Here is a 20,269-nt window from a genome sequence, read left to right on the forward strand (position 1 = left end):
ATATAAACATATTATCAGTAACATGTTGTCTGTAATAATATTCTAACAGCTGCTATACTTCACGTTGTTGTCCCCATGTGGAGAGGGTGTAAACATTTTGCGATTGTGATTTTGTCACTAACGACATTTCAATTCAGTGAATATTTTATTACATGAAAAAAGAACACTGCACGATTGCGCTGAAAAATCAGAACTACAAAACTACAGTAAAGGCACCTTGCGGTACGAGTTGAAGACAAGCCAATCGAATTCGTGCAAGGTATCACGTGTCCTCTTCGCCCAATTAGAGCATAGCTCGGTGATCTCACGGTAGGTTGATTCTTTCAGGGACAGCTGTTGAGAAGTGTCCACGCACATCTAAATATTATCAGTGTTTTTACTCGTTTAGAGAAACATTTTTTATTTGTTATTTTGCCTATGGCACAATACAAACTTCGTCAGTCGTTAGTCGGTTTTTAAAGGGGATGAAAAGGCTGAAGAGGAAGAAACCAAACGAAGGAGTTGGAGTGAATGGAAATGGATCCGTCTATAGAGGTAACTTGACCGATAGATAGCTAGGTAGTGTTTAATAAACGTAAAGCTACACTCGACAGAAATACAGACCAGCAACACAAAGCTAGTTATTCCATTAAAACAAGCCTGTATATCCACTTACGTGCTACACGTGTAGCCTACAGACAGACAGACAGACGACCAGTCCAGTCTGTGTGGCGAAATGCCAGTCAACTTAATACCATTAGCAGGCAGCTGACACAAACTACGTTGGCGCACTAATCGTCAGTTGTTTGCTGTTTTCCTGACTCGTTGTCAACAGCCGTTTGTCTATTTCTTTACATTTTTGTCAAACTACTGATCTGACAGGAGTGCTTGCGTGGCAGCCTGTCAGCCAATTTGTAGAGCTGCAGCTGGTCGCCAGACAGGAAGGTGGACATGATTTTATTCACTTTAACAACAAAACCCAAACTGCCACCATCGCTCAACAACTAGCCTTTAAGCCATTCAAACACTCGCAGCCTGTTCTGAATTTGACATAACTATGGTCATATTTCTGACTCACTGTGATCAGTCATGGCTCTGTTTGCACAAAAGACACTAAATAAGTTAGTAAAAAGAGATTCAGTGAGGAAATCAAATCTTTTCTGTCTGTCTGTGCAAATCATGTCCATGCTCCAAATTTAAATAAAAAATCAGCGACACTTCAGAGTTCACATATAACAAAACAAAAAACTATCATGATTGAATTGTGTGTAAGTTATTTGTGTTGCATGTTCTTTACTCACATCTGTCCCCGTCCCCCCATCATTATCCTGTCCTCTCTCCCCTTTCTCTCCTTCCCAACGTCTCTTGTTGCGTGTCTTTTTCTCTGTTTACCCCTCGTTTTATCACTGTCTGTGTCTTTCATTCCTCAAATATTTCTTTCTTCCTCTGTCTCACCTTCTCCCCACACCCTCCCTCTCTCACCCTGTGTTTCTCTGTCCCTCTTTTACAGAATCCGACTGCGGGAGGAAACAGAAGTTTGCTGAGATTAATCGGGCTTTGATCAGGTTAAAATGCTAATTATCACTTGCAGTTTGCTCGTTAAGGATTCTTACTCTTTCCTCTGCCCTGCATGGCATCCCGGAGGACATATTGATTTGAGCTGTTTTTAAGATATTTTCACTTTCCCTCTGGGGAGTTGGTCACGTTCAGTCAAAACACCTTCTGGATTGTTGTTATGTTCATTTAAAGGATTCCTCATCTGAAGCTGCAACAAATTAGCTATCTTTCTGCTAATGAGACCCTCCGATTTTTGTGGAAGAATGGCTGAGAATCAGTATTGAACTACAATAGGAAGAAAAAGCTGTCTTTAAACACTATAACACTGAGTAAATACAAGACACAGGGTGTTAAGGTTCCCTGTATGTGCCTGTATTTCTAGAAATCTAAAAAAGTTTGACAATTTCCACTGTACAAAATGCAGCCGGCGGTGAGATATGTCCTCCCACGTGGGAATGTGCCTCCCTCTGATGTTCACTGTTCCGCAATTAGATGTTATGCATTTATCCAAAGACACTGACCTTCATCCCTCTGTGCTAAGCTAATTTCACACATGAAGATTACTCTCATGTGCCCAGAGGAATAGTGTGACGAGGATCATGAAGACATTAGTGTCAGGAGGCGTGTGGGACTTGATGGGGAAATAGCGTCGCATGAAAACTCATGCAGAATGGAGCGGGCTGCTGTCGTGAATTCAGGTTTAATTGCACACGAGCTAAACAACTGCTTTCTTTGTCCGTTCATCTCTGACACGTGGATGCGCATCATGCTGCCACAGCGTCAGACAGTCAAGCAGTGGACAAAACAATTGACAGATGAATGGAATTTCACCATCTTGAGGGTTCATAAAATCCTTTCAGACTGTGTCTCGAAGGGGTGAAATTGTGTGGCAAAGTAAATTAAATGACACTGAGATTGTTATGTAGCTCTTTCTAGTTTATTGTAAAATCTTGAATGTAGACAATGGTTCCTGTCTTGTTTGTTGGCAAGTTTTAAGATAAACATCCATTTTAAAATGTCACTTTATTTCTAAGTTCACGTGTAAAGGACACAGCTGATGTGATTTAAAGGCTATTTTCACTTGAATTGAGAAAATAATTTTTAGAACTGCTTCACATCACTGCATCACACTGAACGGTGTCCAATTCTTACATTTTGAATGTGCAGTGATCCAGTGGACATTGAGACCCTGAGGGGAGCTGCAGCCAGTAAGGGAGGACTGCTCACTTATGAGCTGAGGAGGAGAGTCTGGCCTAAACTGCTGAACATCAACGTGTACGAGCTACCACATAAACCTGGTTGGTGGTTGTTTGATATTAATATTAACTGGTAATATCATAGTTAAAGCAATAATATTAACAAAATGTCTTCTGTTGTAGGTCGAGATGTGAGGAAGAACCACAAGGACTACAACCAGGTAGTCCTGGATGTCAGAAGGTCCATGAAGCGGTTCCCTAAAGGTGTGTGTGTGTGTGTGTGTGTGTGTGTGTGAGTGTGTTATCTCTAAAGATAGCAGCCATTTATCAAACTGTACCCATGTACTTGCGGCAACATGCGGATATCTGTCAAGGTTTAATAATTAATGAACTGAGTAAAAGCTGCACCAGGGAAGATTCTTATGTCACAAAACACCTGTGTTGTCAACCAGAATCACAAAGTTGGGAAAGCAAAGTGTGTCTTATCTAACTGTGACGCTGTCAGTTCAGTCCCAGTGAATTGTGGTGTTGACTAAACTTTTCTGACAGGGACAAGTAGCAAATGAAAAACACAGAAAAACTAACTCACATGCAGAATTTGATCTGATAAAGGTGCATGAAAAGTTTGAGCGTTGCCTGTGTAACACGACTGCATGCACTTGAATGTGCTGTTCCTCGGCTCTCCTTCAGGTATGCCAGCCACAGAGAGAGCCGTGCTTCAGGAGAAGCTGATTGACATCATACTCGTGGTTTTGAAACGCAACCCTCAGCTCCATTACTACCAAGGCTACCATGATGTGGCTGTGTCCCTGCTGCTGGTAGTTGGGGAGCGGATGGCCATCGCCATGCTGGAAACACTGTCCAATTACCATCTCAGGTTGTATTAAATATATCCGTTTATTTTGGCATTTTCATCAGCTTAAACTCCCGAATATGTTCCAAATTATTTCGCAGTAATATTTATTAAAACCTCTGTTTGTCTTCTCTGTCTGTAGGGATTTCATGGATCCTACCATGGACAGCACTAAGCACATTTTAAACTACCTGATGCCTATATTGGAACAGGTCGACACAGAACTACATGACTTCATGATCAGGTATACACACACACACACACACACACACACACACACACACACAGCTTTCAAACATGCTGTTGTTGCCCAGTGGATGCTAGCACTTACTTATGTCTCACCCCTCAAAGCAAAAAAATCCATAAGCCGTGTACTGTTGCACTGACTGCACGTTGAGCGGTTTGTTGGAGAGGATAGACTTCCGATTTTTGATGACATCGAACTCTTGGTCCTCCCAAATTTCAGTGTAGTCATCGTAAAACCCTTTGGACATAATGCAGTGTAAGTGGTAACCACTAGAGGGCATCAAAGTGTTGATTTCCACCTGTGAGCTTCACCGGGTGACAAAGAGTGGGATGTTTTGTCTTTGAATTGAAAATGCATCAGTAGCGGTCTCATCGGGGAGTTCTGGTGTCAGATGGTCCAACAGCTGTTTCAGAGGCTTTTCTGTCCCACCAAGGTGTGCACAGCATTCACCTTTATTTGTGAGATGTAATTAGCCAAAAAATGATTCATGATCTTTTTGCAGTTTATTGAAACAACAACAACAACAAAAAAAAAACACGTTAAAATGCAACCAGCTACTGAAGGTTAATGTTTGGCTGTATAGTGAGAACTGGGGATTGTCCTCAAAGGTATTTTAATGCGTGCGTGTGTGCGTGCGTGGGTACGTGCGTACGCGGCTGCATCTACAGCACCTCTGCTGTCTTGTTGCCTGTTCATAATTGATGCTGTGCTGGCAACCTCCATGTTTGCAAATTACCCGTCTACTCACATACGAGCTCACACAAACACAAGAAGCACCAAAAAACCAGACATTGCACTTGCAGAAAAACGTCAGGATAAACAACACCCCTCCTCAAAGTTAGGAACGCAGTTTTTTTTTTTTTTTTTTGAGCACTTCCATGTCCTCTAACCTTCCTTCTTATCGCTGCTTCCTTTCTTCTTTCCCTTCTCTCCTGCTCCCACTTCTTTTTTCCTCCTTTATTTTCCTTCTCTCTTTTACGTCCCTCTCATCACATATCATGCTCGCTGCCCTTTGCTCCCTCTTTTCTCCCATCCATCATCGCTCCCACCGACTTCCTCTCGCTTGTCTCTCCCTTCCTCTTGTACCCATCCTTCTTCCTTCGTGAACGTTCCTATCCAATATTTATCAACAACCTCTAAGAGTATCCAATTTGCCTGAGTCAAAAATAACTGCATATTTATGTCTGCGCATGACAAAGATAGACAGAGGAGAGCATCAGAGGGTTATAAACAGCACGTGAAGGTAAAATGCATTTTTCTTTAGAAACTGGTGAATTCATGAGAAACTCTTGCAACACTGATATTTCATGGCCCTTCGGTTAAGCCAAGGAACAGTTGCATGATGTCGCCTGTGCTTCTGCAGGAGCTTTGTAAGGTCTGAGAACATGATCCCTGTTATGTCATTAGGCTCAGCTTTGAGACCAAGATTAAGGCAAAACTGGTGTTGCAGACCTTTTTAAAGATGTAGTTTCTGGTAGATAATACACACTGTCAAGAGGAATCGTTGCACCCAGTGAATGTGGAGCCTGAATCGTACTCGGGATTAAAAATCTGCTTTGGCCATTATTTTTTTTAAATTCTGTCCCTCGTGAGTGCTCTAACTTCACTGAAGTGTTTTTTTTTTTTTGGTTAATGTTCATCGGATCATACCAGTCCATTTTTCAGGTTTGTATTCCACTGACTAAGGATTGCTTATATTTAACAGTGCCGCACACCACTTGCCACCACTTGGCGTACCATTAGTTTTCAAAATGATTTCCTGCCTTCCAGCCACTGGTTTTCATTCGTTTCGACACAGTATGAAAATCAACTTGTAGAGACTTGCTCTAAGTGATGGATTGTGATGTGATGACCAAACTGCAATGAACTGAAACCACAAGCTGCCCCGAAGAGAGAAAAACAGTATAATCTGCCCATATATTTCATATTATTCCTGCTAGAAATTTAATCTGTGAGTTTATAATTGCATTTCTATTAATTCTGAACTTCTACATTTTGATGTTGTGCCTGTTTACATCTCTTTTCTTTTAGAGCGGAGGTGGGAACCATCTTTGCGCTGTCCTGGCTCATCACCTGGTTTGGCCATGTGCTGTCAGAGTTCAAACACACCCTGAGACTCTATGACTTCTTCCTGGCCTCTCACCCACTGATGCCCATCTACCTCGCCGCTACGGTAAGAAGCCAACAGGAAATGAGCACGAGGCAGTGACTCTGTTTTGTCAGTAATCCAGGACGCTCCAACATGAGGGAACACTCACATACTCATGCACACAGTGAAGCCGAGTGCTGTGAAGTCACTGGACTAGTTAATTAGATACCTCCTAATGAACAGACGAGAGAGGGAGAGAGTGAAAGAGGGGTACAGAGAAAAGGAGGGACAGAGGGAGAGATAAAAGGGGAAGGAGAGGGAAAAGGATGAGGACTGCATGAAGAAAGAGAATGACAGGACTGTGAAGGAGAGAGAAACAGATTACAAAGAAGAAGCGTTTTTAGATTTGTGATTTCTTTTATTCACTTGTTCCTCTCTGAAACCTGTTCCTCTGGATGCTCACACCAGATGTTTTGGTAGAAATGTGAACATGTATGTGTGTGTACATGTGTCCGTGTGTTTAGATGAGTGTGAAGAGACCATTTTTTTAACTGAAGGGTTTATTATTTCATCTTGATTAGTTTGTACGATTGTGCCCATTTTGCTCATTTGCAGTTGAGGATGTGTGTGTTTGTGTGTGTGTGTGCATGCGTGCATGTGCGCAGACGGAGAGTTCTGTTTGAAGTGTGTGAAACAACAAAGCAGAATGTAGTTCATGTTTCCTCCAAGGCTGAGTACAGTGCACAGCATGGGGCGGGGGTTTAACTCTTCATCTGCCTGCTTCACTGTTAAGCTCTCATTCTGCCTCACTAGTGTCGCCCAAACTACAGAGTGTACAGTGTGAGGAATCTTACGGTTAGTCCCAGTGCACAGCTTCAAGTGCTCAGACGTTTAACCCCTCCTCTCCTCCTCAGATTGTGTTGCACAGAGAGAAGGAGGTGAAGCAGACAGAGTGTGACATGGCCATGGTCCACCACCTCCTCTCCCGCATCCCCCAGGATCTTCCATACGAAGTCCTGATTGGCCAGGCCCAGGACCTGTTCGACCAGTACCCTCCATCTCTACTGGCCAAGCGGGCAGCACTGCAGTCACGCAAGAGGTGAGGGCACAACAGTAGAAACTAAATGGTTAACAGTGAAAATAATGTTAATGCTGTAAAATCAACACATTAGAGATCGGTGCTCATCTGAGGTTTAAGAACCAGTTTACTCAGTGAGTTTAAATGAGTACAAGGATTTTTGATGATGTTTATACAAAATCTGTAAGTGGTCACATTTAAGAAGCTGGAAACAGTGAATGTTTGTCATTCTTTGCTTGATATATGACTTAATCAGTTTAATAAAATTGTTGCCTGTCAGTGCTCTGTCAGTGACTTTACTAATTTCTGCTGCATCTTCACTTTTTGTGCTCAGTAATTTCATGAAAACACACAACCTTTCTCCAAAAGTTTACCTCAAAAAAATGTTTCAGGTGGTTTATGTCGATGGTTGGCAGTGAGCTGTAATTCCTTCAGTCACCAACAGGGGATGCTCTAAAAACATATCCAGACTCAGTGGTGCCGCTGACACACACACAGGCCTGTGTGTGTGTGTGTGTGTGTGTGTGTGTGTGTGTGTGTGTGTGTGTGTGTGTAACCATGCGTGTGACCATTTCTCCACATTTTTTATTAGTGAGGAGGAAACATTAGACACACGGCTTCACTTTCTCCCTCCGTATCCGAAGCCTCTCCATCAGTTTTTTTTGTCAGTGTCCTTCAGTCTAAGTCTTACAGACATCGTTCAGGAGAGGAAGTGACATCACTGACGCAAAGCCTTGACCGACTGATAATGAAAGATACTTATGTTCCATAATGCATTACTCCCATATCGTCCTATATAGAGGAGCTACTGAGTTGGTAGATCGCTCAAACTCTATCTCACTTTTTCCCTCACCTGTCTTTTTCCATCAGCTTGTCCCTGGCATCTCTTCATGTCATTCCAGCTGTCCACCCTGCACCGTACACCTGACTGTTCTCCATCACCAACTAACTCCCTCTCCCTTTTTTGTCATTCTTCTTTTCCTCTGTTTTCTTTCCCTAGTCTGTCCATCAGCACCTTCCAGGCATTTCAGCTCTCCACCCTCCACCAGAGACCCGACTCTGTTCTCCAACGCCTCACCAAGGCCCATGGCTCCACCACCTCCAGACACGGTAAAAATAGTAACTATAATCTCATTACTGACTCTGAAGAAGGACTCCACACACACAGACAGCACAGACGCACGTGGAGTTGAGTGAAGTAAAAGTTAATTCTTGCTGGATACCCTTTAAAGCTGGGGGTAAAAATGAATATTGACTGTGAGATAAGAACAACCATCAAAATCATTTGATGGATCCACAGAACATAACTCTTCAAAACAAGGCAACAATAAATCTGTCATCCCCCACAAATACTGCCCCCCCTTCGGGCCAATCAATAACAAGTAAACAAATGATGTAGTACCCCCATCAGACCAATCAAGTGCGAATTTAAATATGCCAGAACAGAACAAAGAGATGCTTTAGTCCCGTAGGTTTTGCGTAAATCTGATCAGTGGCGTCTGACATATTGTCTGTGATGTACAGGCAATCAAAAATATGCTGTAACATTCCCCTCAGGGCAAACAGTGCAATATTAAAATTGATGCACATCATTCCACGTAGTTTAATCAAAATTCAATTAGCAGCATCAAAGATCCAAGTGCATAATGGACAGAAAGAGGGCCGATCCAGAGCAGCCCCTCATTTCACCGTGGCAGACAATGAGCGGGAGCGTGTCTAAACGCTAAACAAGTGATAAATATTGGCTGTTGACTGTAGTTTGTTATAATCCTTAAGTTTTGCATTCTGATACTACTTATGAGCTGCATTTATACATATATATGAACAACCCTCAGTATGTCTCATTACAATTAACAGTAACATAAACGTGTGCCTCCATGACCGTAAAGTTGAGTCAAAACTTCAACAAAACCTGAACATCATGATGGCGTTTATCACAGGGCTCGTCTCAGCCTGCATTATATTTGCCTCATTGTACCTAATGGACAGATTAAACTTTAAGTGGAGTTTCTAACTATTTTGGCCTCTCGTGCATTAAAGTGAGAGTGCTGCTTCGCACCGATCATGGAGCAGGGTTGGCTGTTTAATACTTAATTCATAGTTGTGTGTTATTGTTTTTGACCCCTCCTTGGCTCTACTCCTGGTGTGTTGACATCCCTTGACCCCTTTTTTATTTTCAATCTCAGTAACAAAATGCAGCTTGATCCTCCTTTGGTTCAGCTTCCAGCATTTTGAATCCTCTTGGCCCCTCCATGTCTCTGCTCCTCACACTCTGACCCCTCCTCCTTGTTCTGTGCTCGCATCCTCTCGACGCTCAGGCCTGGAAGCAGCTTTGCCCCGGGACCGAGGCCAGCTGTGGGGGAAGGGGAACAGGATGGTGAAGATGGCAGTGTGGGGGCTGTCGGCTACGCTCGGGGCGGCTGTGTTCGCTGTGGCTCAGACAGCTATGGACTGGGGACCCGAGGTGTTACTACAACTGTTCTGATGTGGCGGTGGGGTTTAGACCGGGCGCACACACTGACACATGGTGACAGCAGACACACATCTGCTCTTCAGACGGATTAACTATAAACAAACATACAATACATACATAAACAAAGATCTTGAAGACTTGAAGCTCATCTCTCCTGCTGAGACGAAGCGTTGTAGAAAAGCAGGAGGAGGTCATTTATCTTGGTGCCAAACAGGTTGTTGCTACTCAACCACAATGAACATATGTTAGCCACTTGCCAGCCTCAGGATGTGTGTGTCTGTGTGTGTGTGTGTGTGTGTGGCATATGTGTGTTGTACGTTTCTGAGCATCCCAGACCTCATACCACATGTCAACATGGATGGATAACGGAACTGTCATTTGATTGACTTTTCAAAAACAATGCTTTGGGGCCTGGACCAGAGCCTCTCTGTGAAGTGACTGGTAAATACTCCTTTTTGAAAAGTCAATCAAATGACCCAAAGAGAAGCAAAATGACCACAAGGCACACAAAAAGACACAAAATCACCATAAAGACACAAAAAATGGCTACAAGGAGACACAAGACGACTACAAAGAGAAACAACACTTGGGGCCGTGGAACAGAGCCTCTGTGTGAAACGACTGGTAACATTTCTTTTTAAAAAAGAGACACAAAATGATGACAAAACACACAAAGAGACACAAAGTGACTACGAAGAGGCACAGAACGACTACAAAGAGATGCAAAATGACAACAGAGGTCATAAAACGACCAGAGAAAAATGTAGAACAACCACAAAGGGGCATAAACCAACTACAAAGAGACAAAATGACTACAAAGAGATGCAAAACTACCACAAATGGAATCAAACCATTAATATGACAGAAAACGACTACAAAGAGACTTAAAAAAAAAAAAAAAAAGAAACATTAAATGACCTTACAGGGCTGCAAAGTGACTACAAAAAGATGCTAAATTACTACAAAGGGAGACAAAATATCACCAGAAAGACCCACAAAACCACCACGAAAGGTCACAAAACAACTACAGAGAGATGCAAAATGACAGCAAAGAGACTTAAAGAGGCTACAAAGAGGTGTGAACCTACAGTGTGTAGTCGTCTTGTGTCTCTTGGAGTCTGGGGCTCTTGCTCCTATGTAGAGAGGGTGGAGGCTCTCGCATGTTCGTGCCCATTGTCTCATAATCCATCCATGTATGGGGGACATTGTGTCTCTTCAGGCGGTTGCTGACGCGTCACCGTTGGTGTAGCATTTTACACATGTCTCTGTGCTTCCTGTCAGCTGATTATTTTGCTGATAACTCTCTTAGACTGTCATGCTTGTTTCGTTGCATTTCTGGTGATGGTGGATTTTAATGCGCTCGTTGGATCAGCAGCCATGTCTGAGAGCCAAAAGTGCCCGTAGCCAGCAACGATGACGCATGAATACAAATTATTAAAGAGCGGTGTTTTCTGCTGAAAGCTTCCACTTATGAGCAAAGAAGCAGAGCGGGAGAGAAATGGGGAAGATGGAGGAAGAGATTTTGCCTGGGAGCCACTGGTATTAATTGCTTTTCTCCAGGTGTTACATTCACAGTAACTAGAGTTTGGCACACACAAAAAAAGCTGTTGCTGCCCCAAAATGTGACCCTTACTCACGGCTCGCCGGCGGCACTCAATGCATGCATCGGGCCTTTTGCAGATGCATTTTGCAGGAGGTATTGAAATCCATATTTTTTTAATATGTTATTTTTATATTTTGTAGAGCAGTTTTCTGTCTGTTGTTGCCCACCACTGCTGAATGAATACGGGGAAGACACCAGTACTTTTACATTCTTAAAATATTTAGTAGGTTTGCGCCAACATCCGCCCTGAACAGCCGTCAACAGACCTACAGTACATGTACTCGGTTCTTCTTCAACATCATATTTCTCTTCAGTGTTTCATACAGGAAAGTCACTTAAAAGAGGATTTTAGCTCTAAAGATCTGCCTCATCTCAAAAGGCACCACACACACTTTATATGTTACTCAACCAAAGTGTTTGTTTGGCCGTGAACATAATCAGAGTTTCATAACCGGAAAAGTGAAGATTAATAATACAAGCTGTTTCCACCTGAGCTACGTACACATATACAGAACATGGGGCAGTGCAATGCATGCTCCGGTTGTTGACTCATATTCTGAAACATTTATCAGCTTTTACTAGCATGTAGCCAAGCTGCTGCATGTGTTAACACAACTTCACTGGAGTCACAACAGCCCCCCCCCCCCCCCATCATCAGATCTGTAGTGAATGTGTCACATTTTTGCACCGCTGGATTTGACGTTTACACTGTTGATTTTAGTCGTAGTTCAACTGGTTTGTGTTGCGTACGGAAACGCAGCAGTAAATCTGGTCTAAAGTTCTCCACAAAGTCACATTTTACAGCCTCGGGGCGATCTAAGGATCGCAGAGGCGGTTAATCAATCGATCACTTCATTAAGTAGTTAGTTGAGGCATTCTTCAGAAAATACAAATTGCTGTGATATTGATTGGTTATAATCAGTCAATCAGTAAATCAATGGCCTGCAACTCAGGTAGTCGACTGGGCAAGCCAGTTAGGATTCAGACATCTAGTCAGCTGCTGTGTGTTCCCATTGCCAGTCATGTGTCCTGTAAAACATCATTGAATTTGTGAGTGAGTGAGTGAGTGAGTGAGTGAGTGAGTGAGTGAGTGAGTGAGTGAGTGAGTGAGTGAGTGAGTGAGTGAGTGAGTGTGAACAATTTTAATCACAAGTCAGTTTTCTTTTAATTGTCTGGGCATCTTCTGTTTTTTATGTATTTTTGTTTTGGCGCTCAAGGTGCATCAATATATTATTTATTTTAACAGCAACAATCTGATTGGCTATTTATTTAATGGTTAAGCATTGAACTGGGTTGTATGAATGTGTATTTAAAATGAACACATGGGACAGTAAAAATTACTGTTATGGTTTGTAATTATCACTAGTCTGAGGGTCAAAGGTGATCCAGCTTTACATCTTTGAAAATAATTGCTGTCATGCTGAGAGCTGGGGATAGATACCACTCTTATGTCTGCATGCTACCACCAGCAGCCGCTTAGCTTAGCTTAGCTTAGCTTAGCTTAGCTTATCTTAGCATGAAGGCTGAAAATGAGGCAACAAAATCTGCCTCCCAACGCCCCTAAAGTTCACTAATTAACACATATCTTTTTTTAATCCCCCTACAAAACCAAAAAGTAGATTTAATGGGGGTTATGTGCAGGACTGTTTCTTGGCCACAGTTCAATCACAGTTAGGTTGCCAGGCAACCAGCAGAGACTTCAGGAAGTTGCTGTGGTTGGTATGAAGCCTCTCATCTGACTCTCGGCGAGAAAGCAAATAAATGTATATTTAACTGTTCTTTACAAAGTGACTTTGCAAAGGAACGTTCGCCGTCGTGTGGTGCGTTCATGTGCATCCTGCTCCTATCACACAAACCTGTCATTCTGCAGTGAAGTGACCTCTGTTATCACTGGCTCTACGTACCAAGTGACTGTAATTGTGCTTGATTGGATACGGGTTATTGATGAAACTGTCTGTATTGATTTTAAGCCGGTTTTGCATGTAATCTATTTCGCTTATGCTTCATCAGCTGCCTAAGACATAAATATGCAGGGAAATAATCACTTGACCAGGGTTTGTGATCTTCAGACATAAGTGAGGACGTTGCTGTGCAGTTGTATTATTAGTGCCATGAAGACCTGCACACACACTCCTACATGAAGAGAGTGGTGGTGGTGCCAGATCGTAATGAGGATTTAATTCCTGCCCCTGGCTGTTGGCGTGCTCAAGACACTTTTCTTCTTGTTTTTTTTTTTGTTTTTTTTTTTTTTTCTTCTCACATTCACACTCAAACACCTACACCAACACCTGCACTGGTCTCAGCCTGGCAGAGGCCTTAGATGAAAAATGATTGGAGCGTCTTACTTTGTTTGAATGAAACCAACTAAGATGTAAAAGAAAGAAGATGGATGCTGGAGATGATTGCACGTCTAAAGTTGACCCAGAACACCTTTTTTTTTTTTTTTTTTTTTTTTAGGTTTAGGGCCTTAAAAGTATTGAAAAACCCAATGTAAAGAAAATAGAGAATACATAATTTCACTTGATGGTAGTGCAGTGATTTTATTAATTAGCTCTGTTGGTCGTAATTTAAATATTTCACATTTTCTCAATGCTTCTTAGCTGCATTTTATTATCTTCTTCCTCACTTGATATCAGGTCACATCTGCAAAGATTTTGAAGCTATTTTGCACTCCACCTACTATCCATGCTGTTTAGTCTGTTTGCCAAACGAACAAGCAAGATTCATTCCAAGAAGTTTTAATAGTTTGACGGGATCGGTCAGTGTTTATGTTGCCTGTGAAAAAAGTGTGGCATGGTTTGAGACGCAGACATTTGGAAACAGATACTCATTTTGCTGCTGTTGAATGAAAATCAACACAAAGATGATTATTTTAATAGCTGATTTTTCAATTGAAGTCGATGTAGTTTGACTGCTACCTCCTCCTTGGGTTTAATTTTAATTTAAAAAAAAAAAAAAAAAAAAGCCGCACACTTCCTGTCAACCAAATTATCTTATATTTCATGCCAAATGATGAATTCACTGTGGTGTGATGAAGGGCCTGAGTTTGAACTCCCTGTGTGCTCGCGTTGAGCTCCTCTGACCGCTCTGTCCTCCCCTCAGGTCCAAAAATCTCCAAAAAGGCTTTATCACACCAAATGCTTTTACAGATAACAATGTAAGCTCTGTATATGCGATCACTGTGGACATTTCAATGCATGTTTCTCATATCATGGGTACTAAATATTTGGTACAAACTGTCCTTGAACATATCAGGTTCTTTGCACCTTGCACTACACTGTGGTCGCACTGAGGAATGTTCTGACAGAGATGAAGCTGTTTTGTCTGTGAAGTAAAGAAATGAATAAATGAAGAAAACAGTGTGAAAGTTCATTCTATTAACTTGATGTCCACTTACGAGTTTTCTCATGTTTTTTTTATAAGATTTTCCAGCTCTTGCTTTGCTTGTGAGGACACACATTTACTCACAGATCTGAATTTTAAAGCTGAATTAGTCGATTGACAGAAAATTAATTGACAGCTGTTTTGCTCACCCATTAATCATTCCAGTTATTATTTTTCAAACAAAGATTGCATGTACTGCTTGGTTCTCAAATGTGATGCTTCTTGCCTTTTCTTAGTCTTAGATCAGAGAAAACTGAAAGTCCCCCTCCAACCAAAAATATGTTTTTCTTCTTGTTTCTACAGTTGAATGTTTGAGCTTCACTGTGCAGAATGATGCATGGGCAGAGTTTGACTCTGCAAAGATGTTTTTCCATTTCACCTGAGAAGGAGAAGAAGTAGATGTAATTTTTAAAATTTGAACATGATAGTAGAGCTTTTTTTTGTGAAAAAAGCTTATCAAGAACACATTAAAGTGCAGTGTTTTACAGACATCTTAAAACGTATCTTGAGGGGATCCTGAATATCTCCGGGTTTTTGACTGTTTGTCGGACAAAACAAAGAATTTCAGCACATCACCTTGAACTCTAAAAAAGTGCGCAGGCCATTTTTTTTTTTTGCTATTTTTTGACAATGCAAATTCTAGTCATTTGCAGCCTTAATGCATGTGAATGAATAACCCAACTGCTGTTTTTGCCACTGTGCAGTTGGAAAGAAAAAACAAGGACCTCCCCGTCTTCCTTTGTTTCTATTTGTACTGTACAGCTGTTGCCTTTTTATAGGCTCTGTTAAACTGGCCTCCTTGGAGAAATGAGGTCAGAAATGTGCGTGAGTGTTCGTGTGTGTGTTTGTGCAGGACAAGGCTGCGCATCTGTCCGTCTGACCCCCAGGGAGACGACTAGAGATAGAGAGCAAATCAGAGACATGAGGTGAGGCAGAAAGTCGAGGGTTAAAGAGAAGCGAGGGATGAGATGAGGGAAAGATTTATACTGTAGAAGAAGACATCTGGTGGACGTGTTCGGGGTTGGTCCTCGAGAACACGTATTTAAGCGCGGTCCCTTGAGGACTTCTAATGAGCTGTAGTGGAGGTGAGTGTGGAGTTGAGAGCAGATGTGGAGAGGGTTTGAATTTATGCACGGAGCTGTGTGGAGGTGTCACAACCCTAATTTCAACACTAAATGATGACACACACTTTTCTCTGAACCTGCATGTAGCTGCTCAAAGCGAAACAGCACTGACGACTTCTTTTTTTTTTACATCTGATCCTCTGCTGCTAAATGAGACCTATGATTCTGGCTTTCTGCGAGGTTGCATAAGCCACGCAACAATCTGTGTGAGTGTGTGTGTGTCTGTGTGTGTGTGTGTGTGCTTAAGCTCAGCGCTCACAAGTGAAACACACAAAGCAAAAGAGTGGAGGTTAGGAAAGAAAGTACACTGTTTGTATGTGTGAGCAAGCAGAATAAAATACTGCACATCTTTGTGTTTGTGAAACGTTGGACACGTTGGGGACAACAGCTGCTCCAGGGGCCTGTCTGATGGTTTTTTTCCCTAGTGACACACACACATACACACACACACACACACACACACACACGCATGCACTCAGAGAGCCTCAGTGGCACCAATAACACCTCAACTTCCACTGCTGAGCCGTAACAAAATGACTTTTATTTTAATTTATTCATTGGACTTAGTTGTACAAACAAAATAAGCTCCATGTTGCCTGTTTTGTGTGTGTTTTTTTGAATTGATTGAGTTGATCTTGTCCCTGTGGTTTGCAACACTGGAACTGTGCCAAACCTTTAATTAATAGGCTACATGTTAATGTGTAAAAAAATGCATGAAAATCAATGGTAATTATCTCGAGAAATGTGACATTTGGGATAATCACGGTATGCACTAAAGCCAGGCCCTGATTAACTGAAATTTATCACATTAATATCGCGTCTGCTTCTAAGGAAACAGACAGGATAGGGAGCTTGAGGGTGAGGATTCATTATTGACCTTAGCACTGCATATCTGTTAGAAAATATTTTAATCCTATGTTCATGTCATCAGACTTATCATAATTACCTGTTTCCAAACTGTTTACAGCGTTCGTGTCAACTTTGCCTGTCCGCTGTTTGGTTCTGAGCATGTAGCATACAGTGCTTTTATTGTTGAAAACAGCTTCCTGTTGCTACCTGAAACAGTGCTGATGAGAGCAGTGAAAGTGAACCAAAGCAATGAGCTGCAAGAAGCTAAAACACTATGAAGGGCTGAGGAACTGCAACTGTTTGCTAGTTATGAGCTACCTATTTCACATCACAAGTAGTCTTAATTACAGAAGCTTTAAACAAATCAAAGCATTTTATTTGGAATAGATGCTCCACTTTGGTCATAGCAGATCAACTACTCACTCAGATCAACAAATCAAAGAGTAGCAGTACACTGATGCACTTGAACCTTTTGACCACATTCAGATTACACTTAAAATGACATCTTCTACTTAAAATTACACTGAAGCTGCATCCAAAACAATGGCTTATGAGGCTGGATTTTCCCGCCTAGAGGCCCAATCGGACACACACTCTTTGTCTGCAGCCCTTTTTCCTGCTCTTTTCCCCGCCTCCCTCCCACTCAGCCCTTCACTCTGTCATGGATCAGGGAACATGTCCCAAAGTGCTTTACAGGCAACACACGTGCAGCATGTCCCCGCATGCTGATGTGACTTTACAGCTCCAACCTTGTACCAGTTGGTGTGTGTGTGTGTGTGTGTGTGTGTGTGTGTGTGTGTGTGTGTGTGTGTGTGAACATCCAGCGGTGACTACACAGACTGTGTGAAGGTCCACCAGTAGATGTGCAGCTATAAATGCTCTGACATTGTGTGAATATTTCAAACCTCTCATGTTACCTTGAACACTGGTGGGAACGAGATGTATGAACCAATGCTTTTAGATTTAGACGTTGACTTGTGAGTAAAAAAAAAAAAAAAAGGTTGATGAGAGAGCGAAATGATCCGTAAATCTTTTTAATATATCATGAGGTAATGGCTGCGCATTTTCCTTTGCAGTTTATTGCAACTTGTGTCTTATTTGTGCAGTTTGGGCTTTTATTCCTATCTGCAGGGACGTCACTGCTCTGACTTTCTCCCCCCGAACACTGATTCTGATACCTCAGCTTAAAGGATCTGCCGATACTAAGTACCAATCTAATACCATGCTTTGTTGATCCCAAATGTAATGCGTGAAGTCATTTTTCAGAAAGGTAACATGGGGCTTTGCATTAGTTGTGCTGTAAACAGAGCTGGTGGCCTGCCATGAATGTAACTGATCGTCGTAGCTCTGGCAAAGAAAATCTGATCAGATCTAGTCAGCATAGTCTACGACAAACGATGGAAGAAGAAAATCCAAATGTTCTGCAATGATCCGTCTTTGTGCAAGAAAACTGTACTTTTAAAACCTGTTTGATTGGCCGACAGTGTTTCTCGGCTCAATGGACTTTTTAGCAATGTTGCTAAGTTCCCTGATGTAAGCAATTTACCTGGTGAGCACAACGCTATTATTATGTAGAGGAAAGAGATTCAAGAAAGCTTTATTGCTGTTTTCATTGTCATTTCATCTGCAAACAGGTGCCATGTCATCAAGAGTCACACCTATCTATAGATGTGAAATGTGATTGAACAAAAAAAGAACCGTTAGGGTATAAGTATCAATATTTAACTATCAGAATACTGTAGTCGATAAAGATAATGAGCTGTGTTTCAAAAGTGAAGACAAGTTGTAATAAACCAGGATTAAATGTATGAGAGGGATCCAGCAGGTGTGATTCTGCAAAGTGTAAAGTGCAAAGTTGTTAAACCTGAATGTGCCATATTGCTTTCACCCTGCAACGCAGCACAGAAAGTGTATATTACTGTGAATCTCTGATAACCCCGGGGCCTCATTAGCCCTAACAGGGCCTGGTCCATACAGCTCTATTAATACCTGATACTCATTACTCTCTGTGCGCGTTTGTGTGGACACTCGGGACTGACCTCCTGCGCCTTTCACACATGACCTCTCGTCCTCTCGGTCCCTGGTTCCCATTGGTCCCAACCTCTGCTGACCTCACCTCTGTTTCCATGGACACTGGAGGAATTAGGGAGAGCCCCGTCGAGTCTTGTGTCTCTCTGAGCAGGTCGAGATAGTTTCGCTCTCTGGGTTTGGAGACCTTTATGTCCTCCTTTAGACGTGCTGTTCGAACAGTTGGAAAGTGGTGAAATGAGCCTGAGGAGACTCTGATAATGGACCTCTGTGCCACCCAATTCTTAAATGTCTCACCGCAACTGGTGCTTGTATTTGTCATCCCAAAGCTGTTGTTCTTTTTAGTCAGTTTATTGATCTCTTCCACTAATAAATACTTTCTAATTATATCTTTTGAATTCCACTCCCCCTGGCCTCTACCAACCACACTGACATCAACATACTTAAAAATTCAATACTTCTGCAGCAAATGCTCAAAATAACATTAAAAATAACAGAAACAGCATTTATATTCATGTGACAGTTCATTTATGTTTGGACCCCCCTCCCCAAAAAAATCGTGTTTCAGGAAAACCATGCTGTCTGTGGAGTCCCAAGCTCATTGGTTCCTACAGAAAATGTAAACAAAAAAACAAGAAAAAAGGCCCTCAAATATGAAGCTTTAGTTTTAGGAACTCTATTTTTTTCCCACATGGATTGATATAGATGTAAATATACTTTTATCCCCCTGTAGGGAATTTTGCTCTGGAGTCTGTCCTGCAGTTACACAGAAGATAAAATCATACATACTGCACAATAAAAGACATCAACAATCCAACAGCACATAGCTTCCACGTAACAATTTCTCCCTTCTGACAATGGCGACATGTTACAGCCCTTCTGGCCACATCCTACATCTCCAGCTAATGCTGAGAATCTTAATTCAGGCTGCTCCACGGGACCCTGAATCTGCTACCAGAGAGTCAGAGCTGGACCTCTGAGTGGAGAATAAGAGTTGGATCAGACTCTATTTTCTGTGCCTGTCTGATGACAGACTGCTAATTGACTGTTTGGAAGGAAGAGTATTTTTTTTTTGTGAGTCGAGACGAGTTTCCAGACCAGGCTGTTATCTCATATCGTAGAATACTCTCTAAGACTGCATGATAAAATAGTAACATGAACTTCTGCTCCACTAGACTCACATTTGGGGAAAGAGTGCATTGATGGGGACTATTTTCAGCTGTGCTTTAAGCTGCGACGAAGGAACATGTCAGCCAGTGCAACAGTGTGGTTTAACAATAGAGCTCTGTCACAATAAGGAATATCAGACTTTATAGGCAATTGGTTCAATTCATTGTTGCTTTTATTCTTTTTTTTAGAAAAACATCCGTCGGCAGCCGCCCTGCGTGCGATCCATCTCTTCATGCACAACACTGAACCTCCAGATTCCCCTGAGAAATACTCACATGAGCCTCACTGATGTGTTGAAGCAACACTTGGTTCACGTCATCCTTCACAGCACTTTGGAAGTGGAGGGTTTGTGGTATGAAATCGTTATTATCTGCAGGGTTTCGTGGTGTTTCACAGCAGCTGATCTTTGCTGACTGATTTCATAGTTTGGCATTTGGTTAAAAGTTTCTTCCCTTTTCTCCGCTGACTAATTTAAGATGTGTCATAACTAAGTCGTGATGTCTTGTTAATCTTTCAAACTAGCTCTCAGAGGTTCGGGCCTGCTCTGCCTTCATCCTTTATATCAACCTCACATAATCTAATTTACACACACACACACACACACACGCACGCACGCTGCAGAGAAGAGGCTAACAAGAG

The 20,269-nt window shown here is 42.0% G+C and overlaps 1 protein-coding gene across 3 annotated transcripts; it reads left to right on the forward strand.

Moving 5' to 3' along the window:
- The first annotated feature begins 312 nt into the window (after window positions 1–312).
- LOC143335479 (TBC1 domain family member 20) lies at window positions 313–19,982 on the forward strand. 3 transcript variants are annotated; one of them, XR_013078422.1, is made up of 10 exons: window positions 313–534; window positions 1,490–1,544; window positions 2,704–2,834; window positions 2,916–2,996; window positions 3,423–3,609; window positions 3,728–3,829; window positions 5,864–6,005; window positions 6,836–7,020; window positions 7,870–8,109; window positions 9,318–10,358. XR_013078422.1 is itself a non-coding variant. In XM_076754944.1 (10 exons), exons 1-10 carry the CDS (start codon window positions 465–467, stop codon window positions 19,917–19,919), a joined length of 1,164 nt encoding a protein of 387 aa, XP_076611059.1. In that variant the 5' UTR covers window positions 318–464; the 3' UTR covers window positions 19,920–19,982. The 3 variants fall into 3 exon arrangements, 2 of the variants coding, with proteins under 2 accessions (XP_076611059.1, XP_076611058.1); XM_076754944.1 differs by lacking the exon at window positions 9,318–10,358 and adding an exon at window positions 19,819–19,982 and having other exon boundaries at window positions 318–534; window positions 8,000–8,109; XM_076754943.1 differs by having other exon boundaries at window positions 318–534; window positions 8,000–8,109.
- The last annotated feature ends 287 nt before the right edge of the window (window positions 19,983–20,269 follow it).

Source organism: Chaetodon auriga, chromosome 17 (assembly GCF_051107435.1).
Source record: "Chaetodon auriga isolate fChaAug3 chromosome 17, fChaAug3.hap1, whole genome shotgun sequence".
Classification (NCBI taxonomy): domain Eukaryota; kingdom Metazoa; phylum Chordata; class Actinopteri; order Chaetodontiformes; family Chaetodontidae; genus Chaetodon; species Chaetodon auriga.

What these genes read in the sequence shown, in the direction of transcription:
- LOC143335479 (XM_076754943.1), top strand. Translation starts at nt 465, where the DNA reads ATGAAAAGGCTGAAGAGGAAGAAACCAAACGAAGGAGTTGGAGTGAAT. An exon ending in CATGAAGCGGTTCCCTAAAG is followed by an intron (nt 2,997 to 3,422) that starts GTGTGTGTGTGT and finishes GCTCTCCTTCAG; the next exon opens with GTATGCCAGCCACAGAGAGA. An exon ending in GCACTGCAGTCACGCAAGAG is followed by an intron (nt 7,021 to 7,999) that starts GTGAGGGCACAA and finishes TTCTTTCCCTAG; the next exon opens with TCTGTCCATCAGCACCTTCC.